This window comes from Lissotriton helveticus, chromosome 11, assembly GCF_964261635.1.
Source record: "Lissotriton helveticus chromosome 11, aLisHel1.1, whole genome shotgun sequence".
In the NCBI taxonomy this organism is placed as follows: Eukaryota; Metazoa; Chordata; class Amphibia; order Caudata; family Salamandridae; genus Lissotriton; species Lissotriton helveticus.
The window spans coordinates 1,155,630,311-1,155,650,973 of NC_136072.1; the positions used below are offsets into that span (position 1 = coordinate 1,155,630,311).

The following is a 20,663-nucleotide window of genomic DNA, read 5'->3' on the forward strand; positions in this document are numbered from 1 at the left end:
TCCTGTAGGGTTATAATTGGTCCTGGGCTATCATCAGAGTAGTGATTGATATCATTTAGTACTGGCAGATAATCTACTTGTGCGGGAGGTCCAGCTATTGGGAGCACCTCAAAACTCTCCTCCTTATAAAGGGATTCGAAGTACTCCCTCCAGACCTTCTTCTAGGTTAGGTTCCAGCGCTCTTCTGGGTATAGTTGAGCCAGAGTTTACAGCTCCCCAAAATGTTCTCATATCTCTTTCCCCTAGAGATGTTTTTAGTAGGTCCCAGTTTTCCATTTCCCACCTGTGTTTTGCTTCCTGGACAGCTACTTTATAACCCCTTCTCAGAGTTTTAATTTGTGGGCGATCCTTTGCTTTAATTGATGCCACCAATGCGCTTTTGGCTTTGCGACAGGATGTGTTATACCACGGGTGGGGCACAGGCCTACTAGGTCTATTAGGTTTACTAGGGAAAAAGTAATGTAATAAAATTTATTTTAATTTGTCAAGGTTTAGCCCGATCGCCTCTTTATCCATAAGGTCCCTATTGTGGTTATATAGGGTAGAGGCTTCTAAAAACACCGGTAATAAAGCATCATAAAGAGTGCTCAAGTTTTCCTGCGATTCAGTAAAATTAATCCATCGTACTCGCCTCCTACAGTTTGAAACAATTAACCTAGGATCCTCGAGGGTATCGTCACATTGCGATCGCCCGGAATTAATTATTTGGAGGTCTACTACTAGCGCATCGTGATCACTATCAATACGGGGAAGAATTCTGAAAGCGGACATCCTGTTCCAGAAATTAGTATTTATTAGGATGTAATCCAATAGGAACCCTCGACCCTTGCTATGGAACGTGTAACCACATGATGTTTCAGAAAATGATCTTCCGTTACACGCTCTGAGTGAATGTTTAAGGGCAGGGCAATTCATCTGGATTACCAAGAGTGTCCATTTGGTCACAGGTGGGCAACTGGATTCCGGTATTTCAAAAAGGAGGTCCTCCTCAAGAATACTGTCAAGATACAAGCCCTCAAGGGGCTCGAACTGGCAGTTGAGGTCCCCTCCTACTATGACCATGTGTTTGGAGAAGATACTGGATAAAACTATGTCTAGTTCCTCAAGGGTGGTGGACTCCTTTCCTCTGGGTGTGGGCCTTGAGTATACATTAATTAAAACAATAGGAGTGTGAAGAGGAAAATGCAATTGTACACATAGTATGTCACTAGAGCCTGTATCAAGTTGCACTGCCGTGCAACCTAGGTGGCCACCTACCCATGTGATTAATTCCCCCGATGGTCTCCCTACGCCAACAGAAATTGCCGGGATGCAAAATGAGGCAAAGCCCAGCATGGTAACCTCTCCCCTTGCCCATGTTTCCTGAAACATACATATAGCCATTATGGTGCTGTGGAGTTCGTAATGACAACCTCCCAGCACCATATACTCTTTAATGGCAGCACTGCACTTACAGTGCCCATGAATCGACCTGGGTACTATAGGGGTACAGGGCTCATGCACCTGTACCCACACCGCCTGCACAGGGCACCCAGCTAGAGGGGTGACTGAGTTATGCCAGGGCAGCGTTTTGTGGGCATGGCACACAGGGATGTGTGCCATGTCGACTCTGTGTTTTGTTCTGCACCAAGACACGCAGCCTGCAAAGGCAGTGTGTGTGTGTCAGGGCACAGGGCCTCTAAGGGTGGCACAATAAGTGCTGCAGAGGTCTTCCCAGGTCACAGTGCCCTAGGTACCTGGGATACCATTTACCAGGGGCTGACCTGTGGCCAGAGGTGCCAATTTGGTTTTGGGGAAAGAACACAGGCCCTGGGAGCCTGATTGGCAGGGACCTAGGGCACATAAAGTTAGAGTGCATCAGAAATCCAGCACAAGGGAGTGGGGTAGGGGGCGGAAGGGTTTGTACTGCAATAGAAACCCACTTTCTCACAGGACATACACGAAATACAAACATATATAGCATGCAACGGGCTGGCTTGCCTTTTCCCGCAATGCACTCATCTTTTGACCCTGAATTATCGGGCTTTTATGCTACAAAAGTGGTGTAGAGCCATTACTTCCTCAGGCACGTTTCCATTTAGAATTTTGATGCACTTTTTCATCATAACAGGAATACTGTGAATAAAGGGATACCTAGGTGTTTCGAGGTACTTTTGTCGTAGAGAACCCCAGCAGGAAAATATTGAAAGTGCTCCCTAGAATAGAAACCATTCTGATTTTTAGGGACCAGGATGAAATCCGATGATGAAACATGATACCAATAGGGTGTATGAGGATCTAACAAAGAAACATAAAAGTTGTGGACTTTTGACAACTAATCTTCCTCTTTTACTTAGGATAACTTTTTGTAATATGGGTTTAATATAGGAGTATGTATCCTAGCCTTCCCTTTCGTTCCCTGTAGGAAGCTGGCTCTCTATGTGATGTATCACTCTGATATGCCGTGTAAAGAGTCTTAAGGGTTCTCTTATAAGTGGACAGGGACTTGCTCTGGCAATCTTAAGGTGCCCTATTAGGGGTAGTGTGGTCAAGCAGCCTTAAGCTTAACTGAGAGGAGTGCAAGACATCTGCAAATGCACACAATGATCAATAAATGAAGCGCTTGACTCGAGAACGAGATCCACACCAATTTATAAAAATAGCAAGTATCTTTACGTTTAGGCATCAGACAAACATCGTTCAGGTAAGTACGTTTTTAAATATGAATTCTTTTCAGTTCAAAAAGTGTATACAGTGCAATTTTTGAGTGAAAAACTTGTTCTTCCTTCCATAGGAAGACATTGCATAAAACAGGTATAGTACAGCGACATATGGGCCCAATATCCAGCAGTTAAGGTGAGTGGTGGGCGGGGTCCAAAGCAGCAGCAACAGTACACCATCAGTGGCATGAGGGCAGCCGGGTGCATGGTGCAAAGCCGCTTTGGGAGCCCAATGTTATTCTTTGGAGATCGGTCTCAAAGAGACTTCAGGTTCTGGCTACAAGGCCGGTCTTGCTGAGCCAACAGAGGTGTTCAGGCCTCACGATGCTCGAGGACGTAGGGAGACCTTTGGTCCTCTTCTCCATAGGTGCAAAGGAGTCTTTAAGCTTTGGGGTTTTCCTTACTGGAGCAGTTGCAGTAGAGGGGTCTTGCGTGCAGATGCTGCAGTTGACGTCGAAGGGTCCACGAGGTGTGAAACCACAATGGACTTTAAGGGCTGGGGGACCTTAATGACACAGTTGGCCCACTTTGACTTGGTGTCAGGTTTTTGCTATTCCAGAGGCCTCTGAGTCCTTCCTTTTGGAGTTGCTGCGAGATGCAGGGAACAGTTCTGCTATCTCATGGGAGGTCTTGGTTCTTGATCGTAGGGATGCAGTTCTCGCAAGTTTCTGGAATCAATAGCTGCAGGACGAGTCAACTTTGGTGCAGTTTTCTACAAGGGATGCTGACAGGCCAGTGGGGCTGCTGCTTGGTCAGCTGCTGCTTCTCTCCTTGCTGCTTTGCGGTTCTTCAGTGTCCTCTCTCTTCTTAGGTCATCAGGAACTGCTCTTCTGGTGCCAGTAGTTCCCCAAATACTTAATTTTGGGGTGTTAGGGGAGTGTAGGGTCGTAGCCAATGGGCTGCTGACCCTTGGGGTCACTATCCCCTTCATAGGACTACTTCCTACTGGAAGTGGGGCTAACTATCCAGAATTCTTAAATATCACACACACACACACACTCACACTCTCTCACTCTCTTTTTTTTTTTTGGTGCAGAACAAAGTGAAGAGTCGACATGAGACACATGTGCCATATCCAATTCTTAGATATTCTAAGTGGAGTAATGTCATTAAAAGTATATGGTGCTGGGAGTTTGTAATTACGAACTCCACAGCGCCATAATGGCTTTACTGAAAACGTTGGTATCAAAATTCTCTGCACATTAAACCCACGCTGATGCCAGTGTCGGATTTAATGAAAAATGCCTTCAGAGGGCATCTTAGAGATGCCCTCTGAAAACCGGACATCCTCTGGTGGGTTCCCTGACTGTTAAACACCATCATGCCTCTACGAGACATGTTTCTGGACCCCTGGGGTGGGAGCCTTCAATCCCTGAGCCCACAAAGAAAGCCTTTCCTGGGCGAGGAGGTCACGCCTCCCGCCGGTCAGGAAGAGCTAACTGTGGCAGGGGAGGTTCAAAGGCCTTGCCGCCTTTCTAATGGGACTCCCAACCTCTCCTGCTATCAGGAGCAGGCCCCCTTCCTGTCTCCCCTTCTTTTCGGCAGGAAGACTAGATGGAAATTTAGTACAGCCCAGAAGGTGTGATATCCTCTGCCAACCCCACCCCTCAGGGGGGGAGGCGCGGTGAAGCCCACTCTTCAGTGCCTGCCATCTTGCAGATGGCAAGCGCTCCCCAATCAGGATTAGTCCATGGAGACCCCCCAAACCGCGAGTGGCCCGATAAGGTGAAAACCGGCCTTGAAAGACACCCCGGCATCCGGCCACCCTGCAGAAGAGAACCAGAGGTGCACCTACGTTTCTAAGCCCGCCAACTTACCTGACCAACTGTTGGTTCCTGGACAAGCCTGCAGCTCAGAACTGGCAATCCCCATTCAAAAAAGGGCACCCGATGCCAAAACAGCACCCTGCACCCGACCGCCCTAGTACCACTGACTGTGCTTGAAGAGTACATCCTTGACTCTGGAGGAACCCTGGTGCTAACCCCAGAATACCAACTCCCCCAACAAAGTACTTACCTGTAAACCAATAACTTCATTTCCTTCCATAGCATTGACTGCTTCTCTTTGACAAATCTCCCAAGGGTGGAGTTGGTTTGTATGAAAACTGGAAAAACTGGAAATATCCAAAACCGTATAGCTTACCTTTTGTCTAGGAGATGTCCCAGTGTGATATCTAGGCATATCACACTGGTTAGCAAAAGTAACTTAAAAATAATCCAATAAATAACATGTACAGTATTCTGTAAAGTAACTAAAAAGTAATTTACCTGTAACTCAACCAACTGCATTTGAACCTCTATTCAACTAATTCACTGCATACAAAACTTGCAAAGTATTATTTCACTTACCTGCACCAGGCTTGGCTTTGTTCTAGAAATAAAATAACAAAATAAATGTTTTTTATACAAACAAATTGGTCTGAGTTCAGACTTTGAGTGTGTGACATCATTTCTTGCCCGAGTGTGTAAAACAAATGCTTAACACTACCCTCTAATAAAGCCTTACTGTTCTCCTATACCACAACAAATAGAGCGTAAGGTTCTATCTACTTTTAACTCTGCCTACCTTTGGGGTTTTACTGTACTCTGTTCACACTATACCTTACTTTGGTATAGTAAATACAGAGCCAGCTTCCGACACCCATTACCAGCTTGCAGCATCTTTTCCCCAGGATCGTTTCCCATTGAAACCAACAGGGCACCCAGCGCCAAAAGGCACCTCTGCAATTGTCCACCCCATAACCTACCAAGGTGACCTGTTGGTGCTGCAATGGACCTTGCCCTATTCTTACATTAACTCCAGAAGATTGTGCCTATAAGTTGCTGCTAAGTACCTGTATGCAGTATATGTGTTTGTCTTTATAGGGTAATACTACATACAGCATTAAAGACGATACAAGTGTATTTGCCAATTTTCTTAACAACTTTTATTTTAAAAAGTACTTACCAAATAACGAAGCTCGTGGTGTCAAACATTATATAAAAATACATGTTATTTTTCTACATCGGTGTGAATCTCCTTAATTAAGTGTGTGTATCATTTATTGACTGTGTGTATACAACAAATATCTAACACTCCTCCTTGATAAGACTAGGGCTGCTCAACCACACTACCTCAAAAAAAGCACCTTGGGGTTGTTAAAGCAAACCTTTTCCCCTTATAGGGGATACCGGGACTCTCCAAACAATATATCTTGTTTTGGTATAATATATAAAGAGCCAGCTTCCTACACATACCTAATAATAAAAGCTCCAGTTGTCGTGAACTAGACTTGACATTAGTAGAATCCATCATTGACAAAAAGTATCAAGGCCAAACTCTTGTGTAATGTGAGCCGGGTCTGGTGGCTCAGTGGACTAATGCATCCACTGCAGGGGCCTGTGTTCAACCCCGTGGTCACAGGTTCAAATCCCAGCGGGTCCACTCAGCCTTTCATTCATTTGAGGTCGATAAAATGAGTACCATTGAGTTGGGTAACAAGTCAGGTCAGACCAGCTTTATTCGACGATTGTCATAAAAGCAAACAGTACATACAAATAGAGTTTAGACATATAAATAAAGTTTTAAAAATTGTACATATATACAGTTGGGTAACAATATACATCTGTTATTTTAGCGCCAAGATGCTCCGTTGCTGAGGTGAACGTGCGCTTTACAAATACACGTGTTAGGTTATGTTATGTTATTGTCCTACTGAAGATTTTCTTTTAAAAGGACACAACTATAATGGGAACTATTGCTTTGGACAAAGCAGGTTAATTGTAAATGTTCTGCAAGATTACCTGTAAGCTTAGTTTATCTTTTCTATTCTGTGTGTTAATTTTAACCGACCTTTTAATGAACATTTCTTTCTGATAGAAATTATTGCCACCTTGCAGGGGCACTCGGGCCTGGTAAAAGGGCTGACCTGGGATCCTGTTGGGAAGTATATTGCCTCCCAAGCTGACGACCGCAGCCTGAAGGTGTGGAGGACACTAGACTGGCAGCTGGAAACCAGCATCACAAAACCCTTTGATGAGGTAGGTGTCCTGCATCTCACTGTTGTGCAGCTGATGGCATTTACGCTAATCCGATCATCCCACTTATTCCTTTCTTTCAGCAGACTGTGTTTTTTTTAAAGTAGCTCCGTTTGTGTTTGATTTGTTGCAGCATGGGAGGTACTCTAAATCTATTATTGAGGAACATTCTACTTACATTTTAACAAGTATATATATGTGCATGTTTGCTTTTGTATGCACATGCATGTATCCGGATGCATGTTTGCGGTGTGTGGTAATTTTAGCACCTAGGTCTTTTTAGGGTTGAGAATTTTAATCTGGGTACATTCTGGTACTGTGTAAGAATGGGGAATCAAACTGATTTTTTGACTTTATAACCTGATCCAGGAGAGTTTTCCACATGGTCTCCTCAAAAGATTAAACATATGTAGGCTGTAGAAACAGCAGACTTGATGGCATATAGGGATCTCCAAATGTGAGTTTGGACAGACCACATGGTCATTATGGGATTTTAAGGTTTGCCGTTAAAGATCAGCATTGTCAGTAAAGATGCTTATTTATTGTTTCAGCAGTAGCCTTAACAAATGCAAACATAAAGAAGATAATAAAAGCATTAGAGAAACCCATCAAAGAAGGTAAAAAGTATGAAGGAAAAAAAACTACTGAGAGGGAAACATAAAAAGTGAAATTTCATGCATCATACCATCAGATTAAGATAAAGTGGTATTGACAAGCACATGGCATAAGATAACACTTATGAAGTTAAAAACCTACTGTAAAGGGGACATAAAAAAGGTAAACACAATTTAAATTTCATGCATCAATAAATATGTCTTTTTTCTGGCCTATTCTCTATTCCCAGATCAATTATGTTTTCATTCGTGCTGGTGGATCTTTGTTTACAGTGAATAACATTTGTCTTACCTCCAGTATATAAAACAGCCAGGGTTTTGAACAAGCATGTCTGTTTATTGGAGCAATGAACACTTGTCAATTCCATCTTTGAAGAAAGGTAGTGCTGAGGCCAAAATGATCTGATGCTTCCCCTCTATCATTGGTATCGGCACAGAGGTGTTCATAGATTTATGTGCCTGATGACCTTGGGTATCTTTATGGTCTCTGACAAGATTTCTAGAACCCTTTAACGGCAAGTAGCTCTCACCTGGTTCCAGTTTTGACTGAAGCAATCAAAGAATGAACTTCCTAGCCACACACTGGATTTAGGAGATGAAACTTGTAAAGAGTTGTTTCTTTCAGCCCCGGAAGACTTGTATTTATATGGCTACAATCGCTTCACATTACACTGCAAGGCCATTGGATTCTCATGCTCTGAATAGCTCTGAATGTAGAACATCACTTCTAGCATTCTAGACCAACTTCTTCTGTTTCAAATCCCTATTTCCCCAATTGGTGGACTGTTTTTTAGTCCCTAATAGACAACATTATCACTGTGTTTTATTTAAGTAAGCAAGGACATAGCAAGTATAATTCCCTTAGTCATCTGGCTGTTCGTGATGGATCTTAATGTCCCTTTGCTTGCAGTTCATCTAGAAGGAAAGTAAAATGTTAAAATATGGACTCTGATATATTGCAGCAGCTCCATCATGTTCCACATGAGTGTTGGATTAATCACGAAGTGTTTCTGACTATGTTCAAACGTCAGGGGATAATGCAAACCTATGTGTTTGCTACTCAGATCAACTCCTGAAGTCGAGTGTCTGCCTCCCGGGGAGTACTTCTTGGAGGGTGTACTCTTCTTGCATTTATTGGGAATGTTGCATTATTCTTCACTGCAGTCCCTCAGTTAGCAAGTTATGCAGACTACTTTGCAGACCAACTTTTCCACAATGATTAACTGCACCATTTTAACCCCACAAATGTTAGTTCTTGTTTCTTTAGCTTTTCTAAAAAAACAGGTTCATATCTTTTCAGGTTCTAGAATACCTAGTGGAGCATATGGAGTTGATCATACGCCCCCTCCCCCCCTAACCTTAAGGTCTCCAATATAAACCAGTTTTTATTTATTTTCAGAAATGTGCACATTGGAGAAAGAGGGGATACAACAGGAGGCTTTAAGGTTCATAAACTAATGATAGGCAATGCTTAAGAGAGCCACGGAGCAGAACAAATGTTCAGTGGTCTGCCACGGGAATGAGGAGAGCACTGTACTATGTAAACAAGGATATATCTGGGCATCTTGCAGTTACTATCTTTTTAGTGATCAAAAAAATACATGGCTATGAGAAATCTCGAGTTTCTGCAAGAGTTGTAGGCACATCTACAGGAGCAGACCTTTCATTGCGTATGCAGAAAATTTCAGTTTTAAGACGTCTAAGAGGGGATGCTTTTACTTTTTCAGTGCGGAGGGACAACCCATGTCTTGCGCCTCAGCTGGTCCCCTGATGGACACTACCTGGTCTCAGCTCATGCCATGAATAACTCTGGCCCCACGGCTCAAATTATCGAGAGGGATGGATGGAAGACCAACATGGATTTTGTGGGACACCGGAAGGCAGTCACAGTAGTGGTAAGTTGCCCGCATAAATGTCAATGAGCAGTGAAACACCATGCATGAGTAATTGTTGTGTAAACAGAAACAATTCCCAACAGGTATTATTGAGAGTCAATTTCAATTGTGCATGCCAGACGGCATTACTGAGAACAGAAAACAAGGAGTCAAAAAGGATTTTAGAGGAACAGTGGTATTATTTACCAAGGACAAGGGTATTCAACATATGTTTACAGTTTTCAGCAGCACTGTAAAGATTAGATCGTGTGACAACCCAGTGGCACTTGGTGCAAGGTGCTATATACAGTTTTAGTGAAGTGAAGTGCAAGTGCTTAAAAACAGCATTGGTGGCGCATAGAATGTGATATATACATCAATTGCAGCTTCAATTATAATAGACAAGTTACAATCACTTGAGACAATTATTTTTGGAGAAAGCTGAAAGTGTCATATGCGTCATTTGATTCAAGCTGTGTTGTCGACGGCGTTTCGATCCCCTTGAGTCGGGATCGTCATCAGGACGGGGTTGTTCTTAATGAATACAGTGAGGAACCATGCAAGGATGCGTGGTCTACAGCTTACGAAATCAATGCGTGCCGCTGCATTAAGTGCAATACAGCCACGCCAGAAGAGCTACTGCCCTCTGTGCCCCTCCTTATCTAAGGAGCTGCCCAACCTCGTGAGCAGTCCCAGGACAAGACGCCACCAGTGACCAGCACGCATTGATTTCGTAAGCTGTAGACCACGCATCCTTGCATGGTTCCTCACTGTATTCATTAAGAACAACCCCGTCCTGATGACGATCCCGACTCAAGGGGATCGAAACGCCGTCGACAACACAGCTTGAATCAAATGACGCATATGACACTTTCAGCTTTCTCCAAAAATAATTGTCTCAAGTGATTGTAACTTGTCTATTATAATTGAAGCTGCAATTGATGTATATATCACATTCTATGCGCCACCAATGCTGTTTTTAAGCACTTGCACTTCACTTCACTAAAACTGTATATAGCACCTTGCACCAAGTGCCACTGGGTTGTCACACGATCTAATCTTTACAGTGCTGCTGAAAACTGTAAACATATGTTGAATACCCTTGTCCTTGGTAAATAATACCACTGTTCCTCTAAAATCCTTTTTGACTCCTTGTTTTCTGTTCTCAGTAATGCCGTCTGGCATGCACAATTGAAATTGACTCTCAATAATACCTGTTGGGAATTGTTTCTGTTTACACTGTATACCCATCCCAACTCGGTTTATGGGTCCCCTCCTGTTCTTCCTATCATGAGTAATTGTTGTAGCATAGCATTGAAAGAGTTGCTGTGGGTATCATAGTTATCATCTATGGAGTATTCATTTGTACAGTGTTGAAACGTTAGTGGAAGCAACACTGAAAATGTGCATACTGAGTCTCTGTAAAAAATATTTGTTACTGAAGCGCAGTCGCTGCTCTTTAGTAAAGATTTACACCAAACCCCATAGAAAATTCCGTCTTTGTACCTTGTAATTTTGTTCTCCCTTGACCAATCTGTACCATAGTTTGAGAAAACATGTATAAGAGGATATTTACCGACATGCCAAATTTGGTGCAGCTCAGTCAAACGGTTCATCAGTTATAAGAGGTCCAAAATAGTTTTTCAGTAGTCTTTACAAAGGGATTGGCAATAGAAATCTTTTCTTATGTACAACTGTGAAATCACTGAATGGATGGTCACCAACTTTTATGGCCTACGCACTCGTGATGGGTTGTAGCCAGACCTCTGTCCTTAAGTTACCCATTGCGGGGGCCCCGCCACAGCTGCAGGGCCTCTGCCACGAGTGTGAATCTTTAATTGGTCTGGTAAAAACCCTTTAAGATGTTTTGGAGATACAAGGCAAATTGTGAGTGTCTGGTATTTCTGCCAAAGGTTCTCTGGTCATTGAAAAGAGTTTGCAAACACCATGAGCACACACAGACATTTGGAGATTAATGTTTGCATGTGCACTAGGCTTTCAGCTGTATTTTACCCCTTACTGTTGGCAAGTCTAGTGAGTATAAGCTAACAAACAAAAAAAGCAGCGCAGCCGCTGGAGAATCGATGCTGCTGTACTCCTTTCTCTCCTGCCCTGCTGGCAGATCATCTGCGGAATAGGGGGCTCTTTGGATCGGCATTAGATCTCTTAACTTCCTTTCTGAAACATAGATGACGTTGTTGCCCCAGTATTGGAACTTTCATAGATTCCCATGCTTTGTATCATTCCCCCTCGTCGGAATGGGAGCCTCAGTAAATAAAAAATACCATAGTATTAGGTACAAAAGAGAAAACTAGGCCTAGGCCTCATCTCATTTTGTAGCTCATCAACCTCTTTTTTTTGCAAAGAGACCAAACTTTCTGCAACAACCAATCAGAAGAGCCTCACCCCTTGGAACCTTCCTGAGAGAGCCACAGAGCCTCATAATTTCTACCGCACGTTGTGCTGAGGGAGTCTCCACTGGGCTTTGCTCAGTTTTTCTTCTACAACTTTAAAACAACCTTTTTTTCTTGGAAAAATGTCTGATAAGGAAAAGAAACCTTTGTTCAAGGCTTGTGCTACTTACTCTAAAAAGCGTCTGTATGTAGATGACAAGCATACAGATTGCATTTATTGCTTGTACCCAGACCACAAGGCTACAGAGTGTAAAATCTGCAGGACCTTCTCTACAAAAATGTTGAGAGACAGGGAAGGACATCTTTTGACCTGGCTCCAAAAGATGAAATCGAGGAAGGAGGTCGTTTCCAGTGATGATGAGGATTCTTCTTCGGCTTCCTCTTCAAGGAGATCAATAAAAAGGGGTAGGTCATCCCCTTCAACCTCTACTGAGCCTCCTTCTAAATCCACTCAAAAGATCGCTGATAGGTCTGGTGGTTCTGGTCCCCTAAAATCTCCTCACTGAGGTGTAAAGGAGAAAGTGGGATTGAGTGCTGAGGTGATTTCTACTCAGAAAGGTCCCCAGTGGGATTGAGTGCTGAGGTGATTTCTACTCAGAAAGGTCCCCAGGAGCCTTCTGTGGCCTCTCCGCCTTCAGAGAAACCAAAAGGTTTTAAAAAACCTGCTTCTCTGCCTCAGGACACGAAATCCGTGAAGAAAACCCGGTGACATCATCAGGTACGTCGACGACGAAAATCCATCATACTGCCAGTTCTGCCCCGTCAACGGGACCGCCGACGGTCGCGTCGACGACGGCAGCTTCAACGTCGACGATTGGACTATCTTCCTCGTCGACGAGATTGGTATCCTCGACGAGGATGACACCGATGGTGGTGTCGACGATAACATTGATGACGACGACGATGGCTATGACGACGACAGCCTTGATTTTGACGACGAGCTCGTCGACGGTGCCGCCGACGCTTACACCTTTGTCGACGGTGACTAGTTCTCCGTCGACAGTGCTCTCGTCGATGGTGGAAAAAGTACGTATTGTGATAAAAAGACGGCAAATTACGCCTGAGATGACGTCCCCGCGAAGGGCGACGCCCCTACCTCCTGCTTTACTTTTTGATGAAGATAATTCAGAGGAGGAAGAGGATGACGACAATGATGGTCCTTATGGAGATGCTCACAGTCCTTTGCAGCTCCAGGTGAAATATCAGGACTCTGATTCTGATGGCTATTATGAGGAGGTGCGTTAACCTCCTCCCAGAGAGAGACTGCAGGAACAATCCCAGCAAGGTATGGTGGCAATGCCTTCTTCGCTTATATCAGACCTGCAGATGATGCTCATGGACTACAGGAAACGGTTTCCTTCACAACCTCCTGAAACCATTCACATGCCTCCTCCTCCTGTACCACCTCCCACTACAACAGAGGTTCGGCCACGGAATCCAGAACCTGAGGAGGTTCATCAACCATCGATTCAGGTGCATACAGTTCAGGATGATGATGATTCCTCGGACGACGGTGGGGATGTGACGGAGGTCCCTAATCCGAATAGAGAAAGGGACGATTACGTGCTACCAGGTCCATGTTCTCCTTCACCTGATCCAGTGGATTCACCACCTGCAGACATAGGTGGTTTCCATAACCTCATGGAGCGGGCTTCCAAACGCTTTGGTTTGCCAGTTACTACAGTTCAAACTAACTGTTTTCTATATGATTTCAAAGAGCCATACAAAAGATCCGTCCGCTCTATTCCCATCATAGACCATGTGTGGTCTGAGGGAGTGAAAGCTATGCAATCACCAGCAACCGTCATCCCGGTCTTACCGAGACTAGAAAAGAAGTACAGGGCACCTGATGGTAGTCCTGCGTGTCTGATTGGCCAGCCAAGGCCGGACTCCGTGATCTCCCAGGCGGCCCAAAGGAAGTCTAAGAACCCGGCAGCTCCTCTGACCTCTCCACCGGACAAGGAGGGTAGACGCCTGGACAATGTGAGGAAGAGGTTTTCCTCTATGTCAAGTCTCCTAGTTCGTGCCTCCAATGCGTTGGCGATCTTAGGCAACTACGATCGCCAGATGGGGTGCGATATGGCTCCGTTGATAGACCAGTTACCGGAGCCTACTAAGATGGATGCACGGAAAATCTTGGATGAAGGAGAGCGGTCTTCTGCAGAAATAATCGACTTCGCCTTGGACATAGCGACAACGGCTTTCAGAGCCCTAGCAGGTTCGGCTGTCCTTAGGAGACAAGGCTGGCTTCGGGCTACCTGGTTTCGCCCTGAGGTACAGAACAAGATATTGGATATGCCTTATGACGGTGACATGCTTTTTGGAAAGCATATCGATGAGGCCTTACAGGATATCAAAAAGGACACAGAAACAGCCAAGTCCTTAGGCACTCTTCAATATCGTAAAGTGCCATTCCGAGGAGCGAAGGGCAGGAATTTTAACAACAGGGAAGGATACCAACAACGTTACTCCTCGTATTCTCAGTCATCGCAGTCCTACAGACCACAGTATACTCAGAGGCAAGGTCAATCTGCTTCTTTCTCTCGGCAGCAAGGCAACAGCCGTCAAGGTCGCCAGGGCAGAGACAATGCTAAACGTCAATAGCGGCCTCCTGGCTCTTTCTACTGTTCCTACCCCTCCGATAACATCAGTGGGGGGCAGGATCTCTCATTGCCTTAGAAACTGGAAAATTATTACATCAGACCAGTGGGTCTTGAATATCATTCGGTGTGGCCACACCTTGGAGTTTCAATCAGGAAGTCTCCTCAACTGTTTGTCTCTTATAGTGCCCCGCGGAAGGCATTTCCGCTGTCAAAGCACAGTATCTCTCGTTGGATTTCCAATGCTATCCAATTTTGCCATCAAGAAGCGGGCAAGCCTCTGGAAAGAAGAGTTCGTGCTCATTCAACGAGATCTATGGCATCGTCAGTGGTTCTATTTTCAGGAGTGCCTATCAAGGACATCTGTAGGGCAGCTACGTGGAGCAGTACCCACACCTTCACAAAGCACTACTGCCTGGATTCTTCTATGAAGAATGATGCAGCTGTTGGACAGGCAGTCCTGATAAATCTTTTTCAATGAGAGGTGAGCTTTCCCTACAATCCCTCCTTCCTGTATTGCACATTTTGTATCACTTGTTGTATTCCTGGCTATGGTAACATTTATGATTTGTTTCCTGTGAGGATAACTATGTAACATGTAATGCTATTCATGTAACAAAATGTGCTTTTATGGCTTACTGCTAGCTATTCTGATACAAAGCATGGGAATCTATGAAAGTTCCAATACTGGGGCAAGAAAACAAGTTACTTACCTGTAACTTTGGTTCCCCAGTATTGGTAACTTTCATAGATTCCGATGTGCCCACCCTCCTCCCCTGGGAAAGCTTGGCCTCTTTTCATGTTATGATTGCTGTTACACAACGGCTACGAAAATCTGAGGCTCTGAGGCTCTCTCAGGAAGGTTCCAAGGGGTGAGGCTCTTCTGATTGGTTGTTGCAGAAAGTTTGGTCTCTTTTACAAAAAGAGGTTGATAAGCTACAAAATGAGATGAGGCCTAGTTTTCTCTTTTGTACCTATTACTATGGTATTTTTTATTTACCGAGGCTCCCATTCCGATGACTGGGAATGATACAAAGCATGGGAATCTATGAAAGTTACCAATACTGGGGAACCAAAGTTACAGGTAAGTAACTTGTTTTCTTATGAACCAACTTAGTTCTGATCCCATTCTTGTGCCATATTGGGCGCCTCAGGGCTCCTCTCTGAGCTCATCTCGTTTTAATCTCTGTCCTCCCTCTGGCCAAATTGATATGGTCTTTTGTATTGCAGGTCCTATCCTATTCTGATGATACGCAAATTATCTTGTCTATCACCAAGGATATGGAGGCCACTGCTGCAAACTTCAAGAAATGTATGCAGGATGTAGTGTATTGGATGGGTAGCATCTATCTTAGACTGAATGGGAACAAGACTGAGGTTTTGCTTTTTGGCAACCATCGCACCATTTGGAATAATTCTTGGTGGCCTGAAATACTAGGGTATTGCCCATCCTGGCAGACGCCGCTAAAAATCTTGGAGTATTACTGGATACCAAGTTATTGTTTGAGCTTTAGGTCAGTCGTATGGTATCCACTTGTTTTTGGATTATTAGGAACTGGAGGAAGATTTTCCAGTTTTTCCCTTTGAAAGCACGCATGCAGGTAGTTCTTGCCTCGATTTCCTATAGGGTAGGCTATTGTAATACACTTTATTTGGAGATCAATAAAACAGCTGGAGCTAAACTACAGTTAGTACAGAATGGGTCCGTTCGACTGATACTTGAAATTCCTACACACCAATCAGTCTCAGTGGGGATCTCCAAATTGCATTGGTTACCAGTGAGCTAACGCACAGCTTTATGCATTTTTCATAGAGCGGTGCAAAATATCGGGCCCAGAGGACTGAAAAAGATACTCCAGAGATATATCCCCCCTAGATATCTTCGGTCTGCTAGGTATATTCTTGTAGTTGTTCTTAAATTCAGGAAGTTTAGGTGGGGAGGGCAGCGGTTTTCCTGTGGCCACAGAAAAATTGTGGAATTCTCTCCCACGAGCCATTAGTGATTTGCAGGAACACAATAGTTTCCTAAAAGCGTTGAAGACCTGGATTTTCACTCTTTAATTAAGGGCTAGCATTTTCTTTTTTCTCCAGTATTGTATCTTTTATAGATCCACACGCTTGAATCTTCCCCGTAGTCATGATGGGAGTCTCACGGTAACAGTAGAAATAGCAATACTGAATACATTACCATAGACCTCCATAGGAAAGAAAAGCCAGTTTAGCAACCTTTCAACCTTCTTTTATAACATCCAAAGTCCAGCCAATAACTGCAGAGACCTTAGAGTAACCAGAGTCACCACACCTCAGATTTCTTACTGCACGTCGTGTGTTAGGGAGTCTCTCTGAGCTCTGCTCAGTGACAGTTTGTTTCTTCAACTTTTGACCTCCAGCTACAGACAAGGTACTTTGAATTTGTGATTTCTGCAACATGCCAGGGTTGTTCAGGCCCTGTAAGACCTGTGGGAAGTGTAGATTAATTTCTGAGGACCCCCACAAACCGTGTCCCTATTACCTTTACCCTTACTGCAAACCTAGGAAATGCAAATATTGCCAAACATTTTCTGCCAAAATCTTTAAGGACAGGAAGGGTAGGCTGCTTCTCTGTCTTCAGAAGACAAAAGCAACTTCAGACTCGGGCTCTGAATCTGAGGAAAGAGTTCAGTCTTCGTCTAGAAAAAGAAAGGAAGGCAGCTCATCTTCTCATCATGGGGACCCAAAAAGATCCAGGTCCCAGAAACAAGAGAAATCTGATGTGAAATGCCACAAAAAAAACCTCTGGTGGTGACCTCAAAATCTTCCTCAGCACCGTTTTCTGCTTCCTTGACTCCTGTAAGGGATTAATCGTCTCGACCGTTGACAGCTTCGTTGTCGAGAGCTATCACTGCAGGTAAGCCAGATGAAGTTTCTACACCGTCAACGGTCTCTTTGCTGACGAGGGTCAAAATGTAGACGGCGGCAGCGTCCACGGGGGTGCAGTTAACTTGGATGGTGGCATCATCGCCGACAAGACCTTGACCGTTGACGAGACCTTCAACGTCGCTGACGCTTTCACTGTTGACAAGTGTCTCTCCATCTAGTACCACTCTGTCAACGGCATTCACCATGATCTCGCAGACGACAGTGGTATTGACGACGGCACCGACGATGGTTCTGTCGACGGGCCCTTCAACAGAAGCAAGAATCAGCCTTCTGCATTCCAGACAGTTACAGGTTTTTCAAAAATTTCTCCTTTACCCCCAGAACATCTTTTGGACTTTCAAGAGTCTGAGGATGAGGGTTTGCTTGGCCCTGCTTATAGTCCTTCTCAGTTAAAAGCCAAAAGTCAGGATTCTGATGACGAGGATATTGAGGACAATGACCCTTCCTCTTACTTAGCAGGGGAATATTTGTTTGCATTCTTCTGCACATCAGCTGGAATCCTTTCAGGAACGCTACCCCTATGATGACAGAGAAGAAGAATCTCATTGTTTTAGAGAACCATCTGTGAATGTTCCTTTCTCATTGGTGACGGATTTGTGCAATATGATCAATGATTATTACAGGCGTTTTTCAGAGGCGTTGCTCCTCAACGTCCACTGCATCCTCCTCAGCAGACCCTCTTGATCTAGCTGGACAAAGTACACCCAAATCCACCAGGGAGAAAGTTCTAACTCCTCCAATTGTTATTACAGAGGATATTGAGGATGTGGATCAACAACAAGTATAGAAAGGTGAAATCCATACTGATGTGGATGCGCAGGATGAATGTGATTACTATATAGCTCCCATGCCTCCATCTCCTATCCCGCCTCCTGCAGATTCCCCACCTGCTGACATAGGTAGCTTTCATGACCAATTGGAGTGTGAATCCAAACTCTTTGATCTACCTATGCCGACTAAACAGACTGAATGCTTTTTGTATGACTTCAAACCAGGCATTTAGCGCTCCATCAGATCTATTCCCATAGTGAATTATTTGTGTCAGGAAGGCCTTAAACTGATAAAGACACCAGCTTCTATTCCAGTGGTTCTACCAAAGTTGGATAAAAAATGCAAGGCCCCTGACAACTCGCCCACATGCCTAATTAGCCATCCTAGGCCGGACTCTGTAATTATGCAGGCTGCAAAGAGAAGGGCCAAAAACCCTGCAACCCAGTGTTCTGCTCCCCCTGATAAGGAAGGTCGCCAGCTTGCTAACATTGGAAAGAGGTTTTCTGCTCTGGCGGCTACCTCTATTAGAGCGTTCAACACCATGGCCATCTTGGGAAGGTATGACCGGCAGATGTGGTCGGACATTTCCTCTTTGTTTGAACATCTTCCACAGGATAAGAGAAAGGAGGCAAAAGATATTTTGTCTGAAGGGGAACGAGCGTCTGCTGGGTTTGTAGAAATAGCTATGGATGTTTCTTCTACTGCCTTTCGTCAAATGGCGGGGCAGCAGTGCTGCAACACCAGGGTTGGCTAAAGGTGACCACCTTTCGTACCGAGGTACAAGCAAAGGTGTTAGATATGCCCTTCAATGGAGAGTGTTTGTTCGGCAAGCACATACATGATGCTCTTCGATTGATAAAAGTGGACCCGAACATGGCTAAGTCTCTATTCACGCTTCAGCAACGCCGCTTTCAGTCCTTTCGAGGCAGGGTTCGAGGGTAGTCTACATCTAAACCGCAATTTCAACAGCAGTTCCAGCATTATTCACAGGACACTTACCAACCGTACAATCAATCCTTCAGGTCCAACGTTACACAGTTCTATTTGTGGCCTACAGGACATAAGAGGCAGCAATCTGCCGAAAGATCATTACTGATAGAGATCGCAGGTCACCCGACCAATATTTTCACCTTACTTCGGTCTCGGGCCCATATATTTTAATTCACCAATCCACATTGATCAGATGACCTTACAATCTAACTACCAATAATTGTGAGTTCCTGTTTTCTACTATTTCTAGTGTACCCGACTTACCATCCACCGATACGGGTACCTAATGACCACGATGGGTCAGGGAGCTAGCTGTAAAAGGAAAGGCAGGAAAAATGCAAATACAAAATATAACCTTTACTTTTCATGAAAATGACCACGGACAACTGGAAGTTTTAAAAGTTTTTTATCTTCGAATTCAATCTCTTTAGAATATACACTCCACTACAAGGAGACTGTCTAAAATCAAATTAGCAAAGAGTACATAACTATACAGAAGAACTAGAAGGTCAATCATTTAGTTTTCAGATGCTAGTGCGACAGGGAACACGCTAAGGGGGAAAGAAATATTGGTAACACTAGAAAGGAAATTTACGTATGAGCACGCTATGGTAAAATTTTAGATTTAGAATATACTTCATGAATATAACTAGAGTATTGGGAATCCTAAACAAAACTATGATAAGGGCAAAGTGAACACGCTATAAATCAGAGTCAGTTTTATGAGAGAAAATTAGAGACCATAACAGGAAATTTCAAACTGCAATGGGAAAAAATGATTTCTAAAAGGTAGGGTAACATAGGAACACGCTATGAAATTTAATGCAAATGACTTTAATGAGATGCAATGGTTGCGTGAGAAAAGCTTGGAAAATTATCATATGCAAAGGTATGTCTTTATTGAAGCAAAGACAGAAAAATAGAAAGGTGCAGTTTTCTTTAGGAGTTTCAGAGCGATATTTACCTAGACTGGTGTGAAAACCAACCCTGGCCACGGGTCAGTTAAGGACAGGAAAAACCCTCAAGGCAGGATAACCCTCAGTGGGACAGCAGGTGCAGAATGGACACCCCAGGACAGGACAGGAAAACCAGATTAGGATCAGGACAGGACCACCAGGATACGACCAGCACCCGCAGTTTGGAAGCAACACCTGCGCTCCACCCTCTCTGCAGCTATCAGTCAGGATTCCAAATGGGTCAGCGAATTCCCCAGCAAAGTGCTCCGCCAGCACTTAAGGTTCAGTAAAACCTTCAGAGTCTATGGTCAAATTCGGACAGAGAGCTCCGCAGCACCTCTGTATCAAGTCACCTATTGAGTACGTTGGGTCAGTGACAGGTCAGCTATTCGGACAAGTCGGACAAATTCCCTAGGCGAACCTAGGCTAGATATACTGTTTTGGGACAGTGTACCACCCCCCAGATGTTGCAAAATGTCAGAATCCCCAATTTCGATTGGTCCTAAGGTAGGATTTGGTTAACACACCAATCAGAACAGGCTTTTCTAAGGCCCTATTTACATGTTTGGATACCGCCTAGCAAGATTGGGGTTCCCATGAGAAGTCGCACAGAATACAATGGAGAAGAATACAATGTAATAAATGTTGCATTTTTATTCCTCTGGCTGGGTGAAGGTGCATCTTCCCATGCATGACTTGGCAGGAACCTTCTGTTGGCTCGGTTTCAATGTCACCTCGCCTCGGCTGGTCCTGCGCAGTACTGCCCTCCAAGATGGACTCCCAAGCCCCCATCACCCCTCCGTGCCGAGG

General features: G+C 44.3%; 1 protein-coding gene across 2 annotated transcripts in view; it reads left to right on the plus strand.

Annotated features, from left to right (window-relative positions):
* The window catches only part of HIRA (histone cell cycle regulator), a 383,198-nt gene that overhangs the window by 141,410 nt on the left and 221,125 nt on the right, over positions 1-20,663 (plus strand). For both annotated transcript variants that reach the window (XM_078667954.1, XM_078667955.1), the window contains exons 7-8: positions 6,558-6,718; positions 9,057-9,224. In XM_078667954.1, the coding sequence (XP_078524080.1) occupies positions 6,558-6,718; positions 9,057-9,224 (329 nt within the window). The remainder of the gene's footprint in view (positions 1-6,557; positions 6,719-9,056; positions 9,225-20,663) is intronic.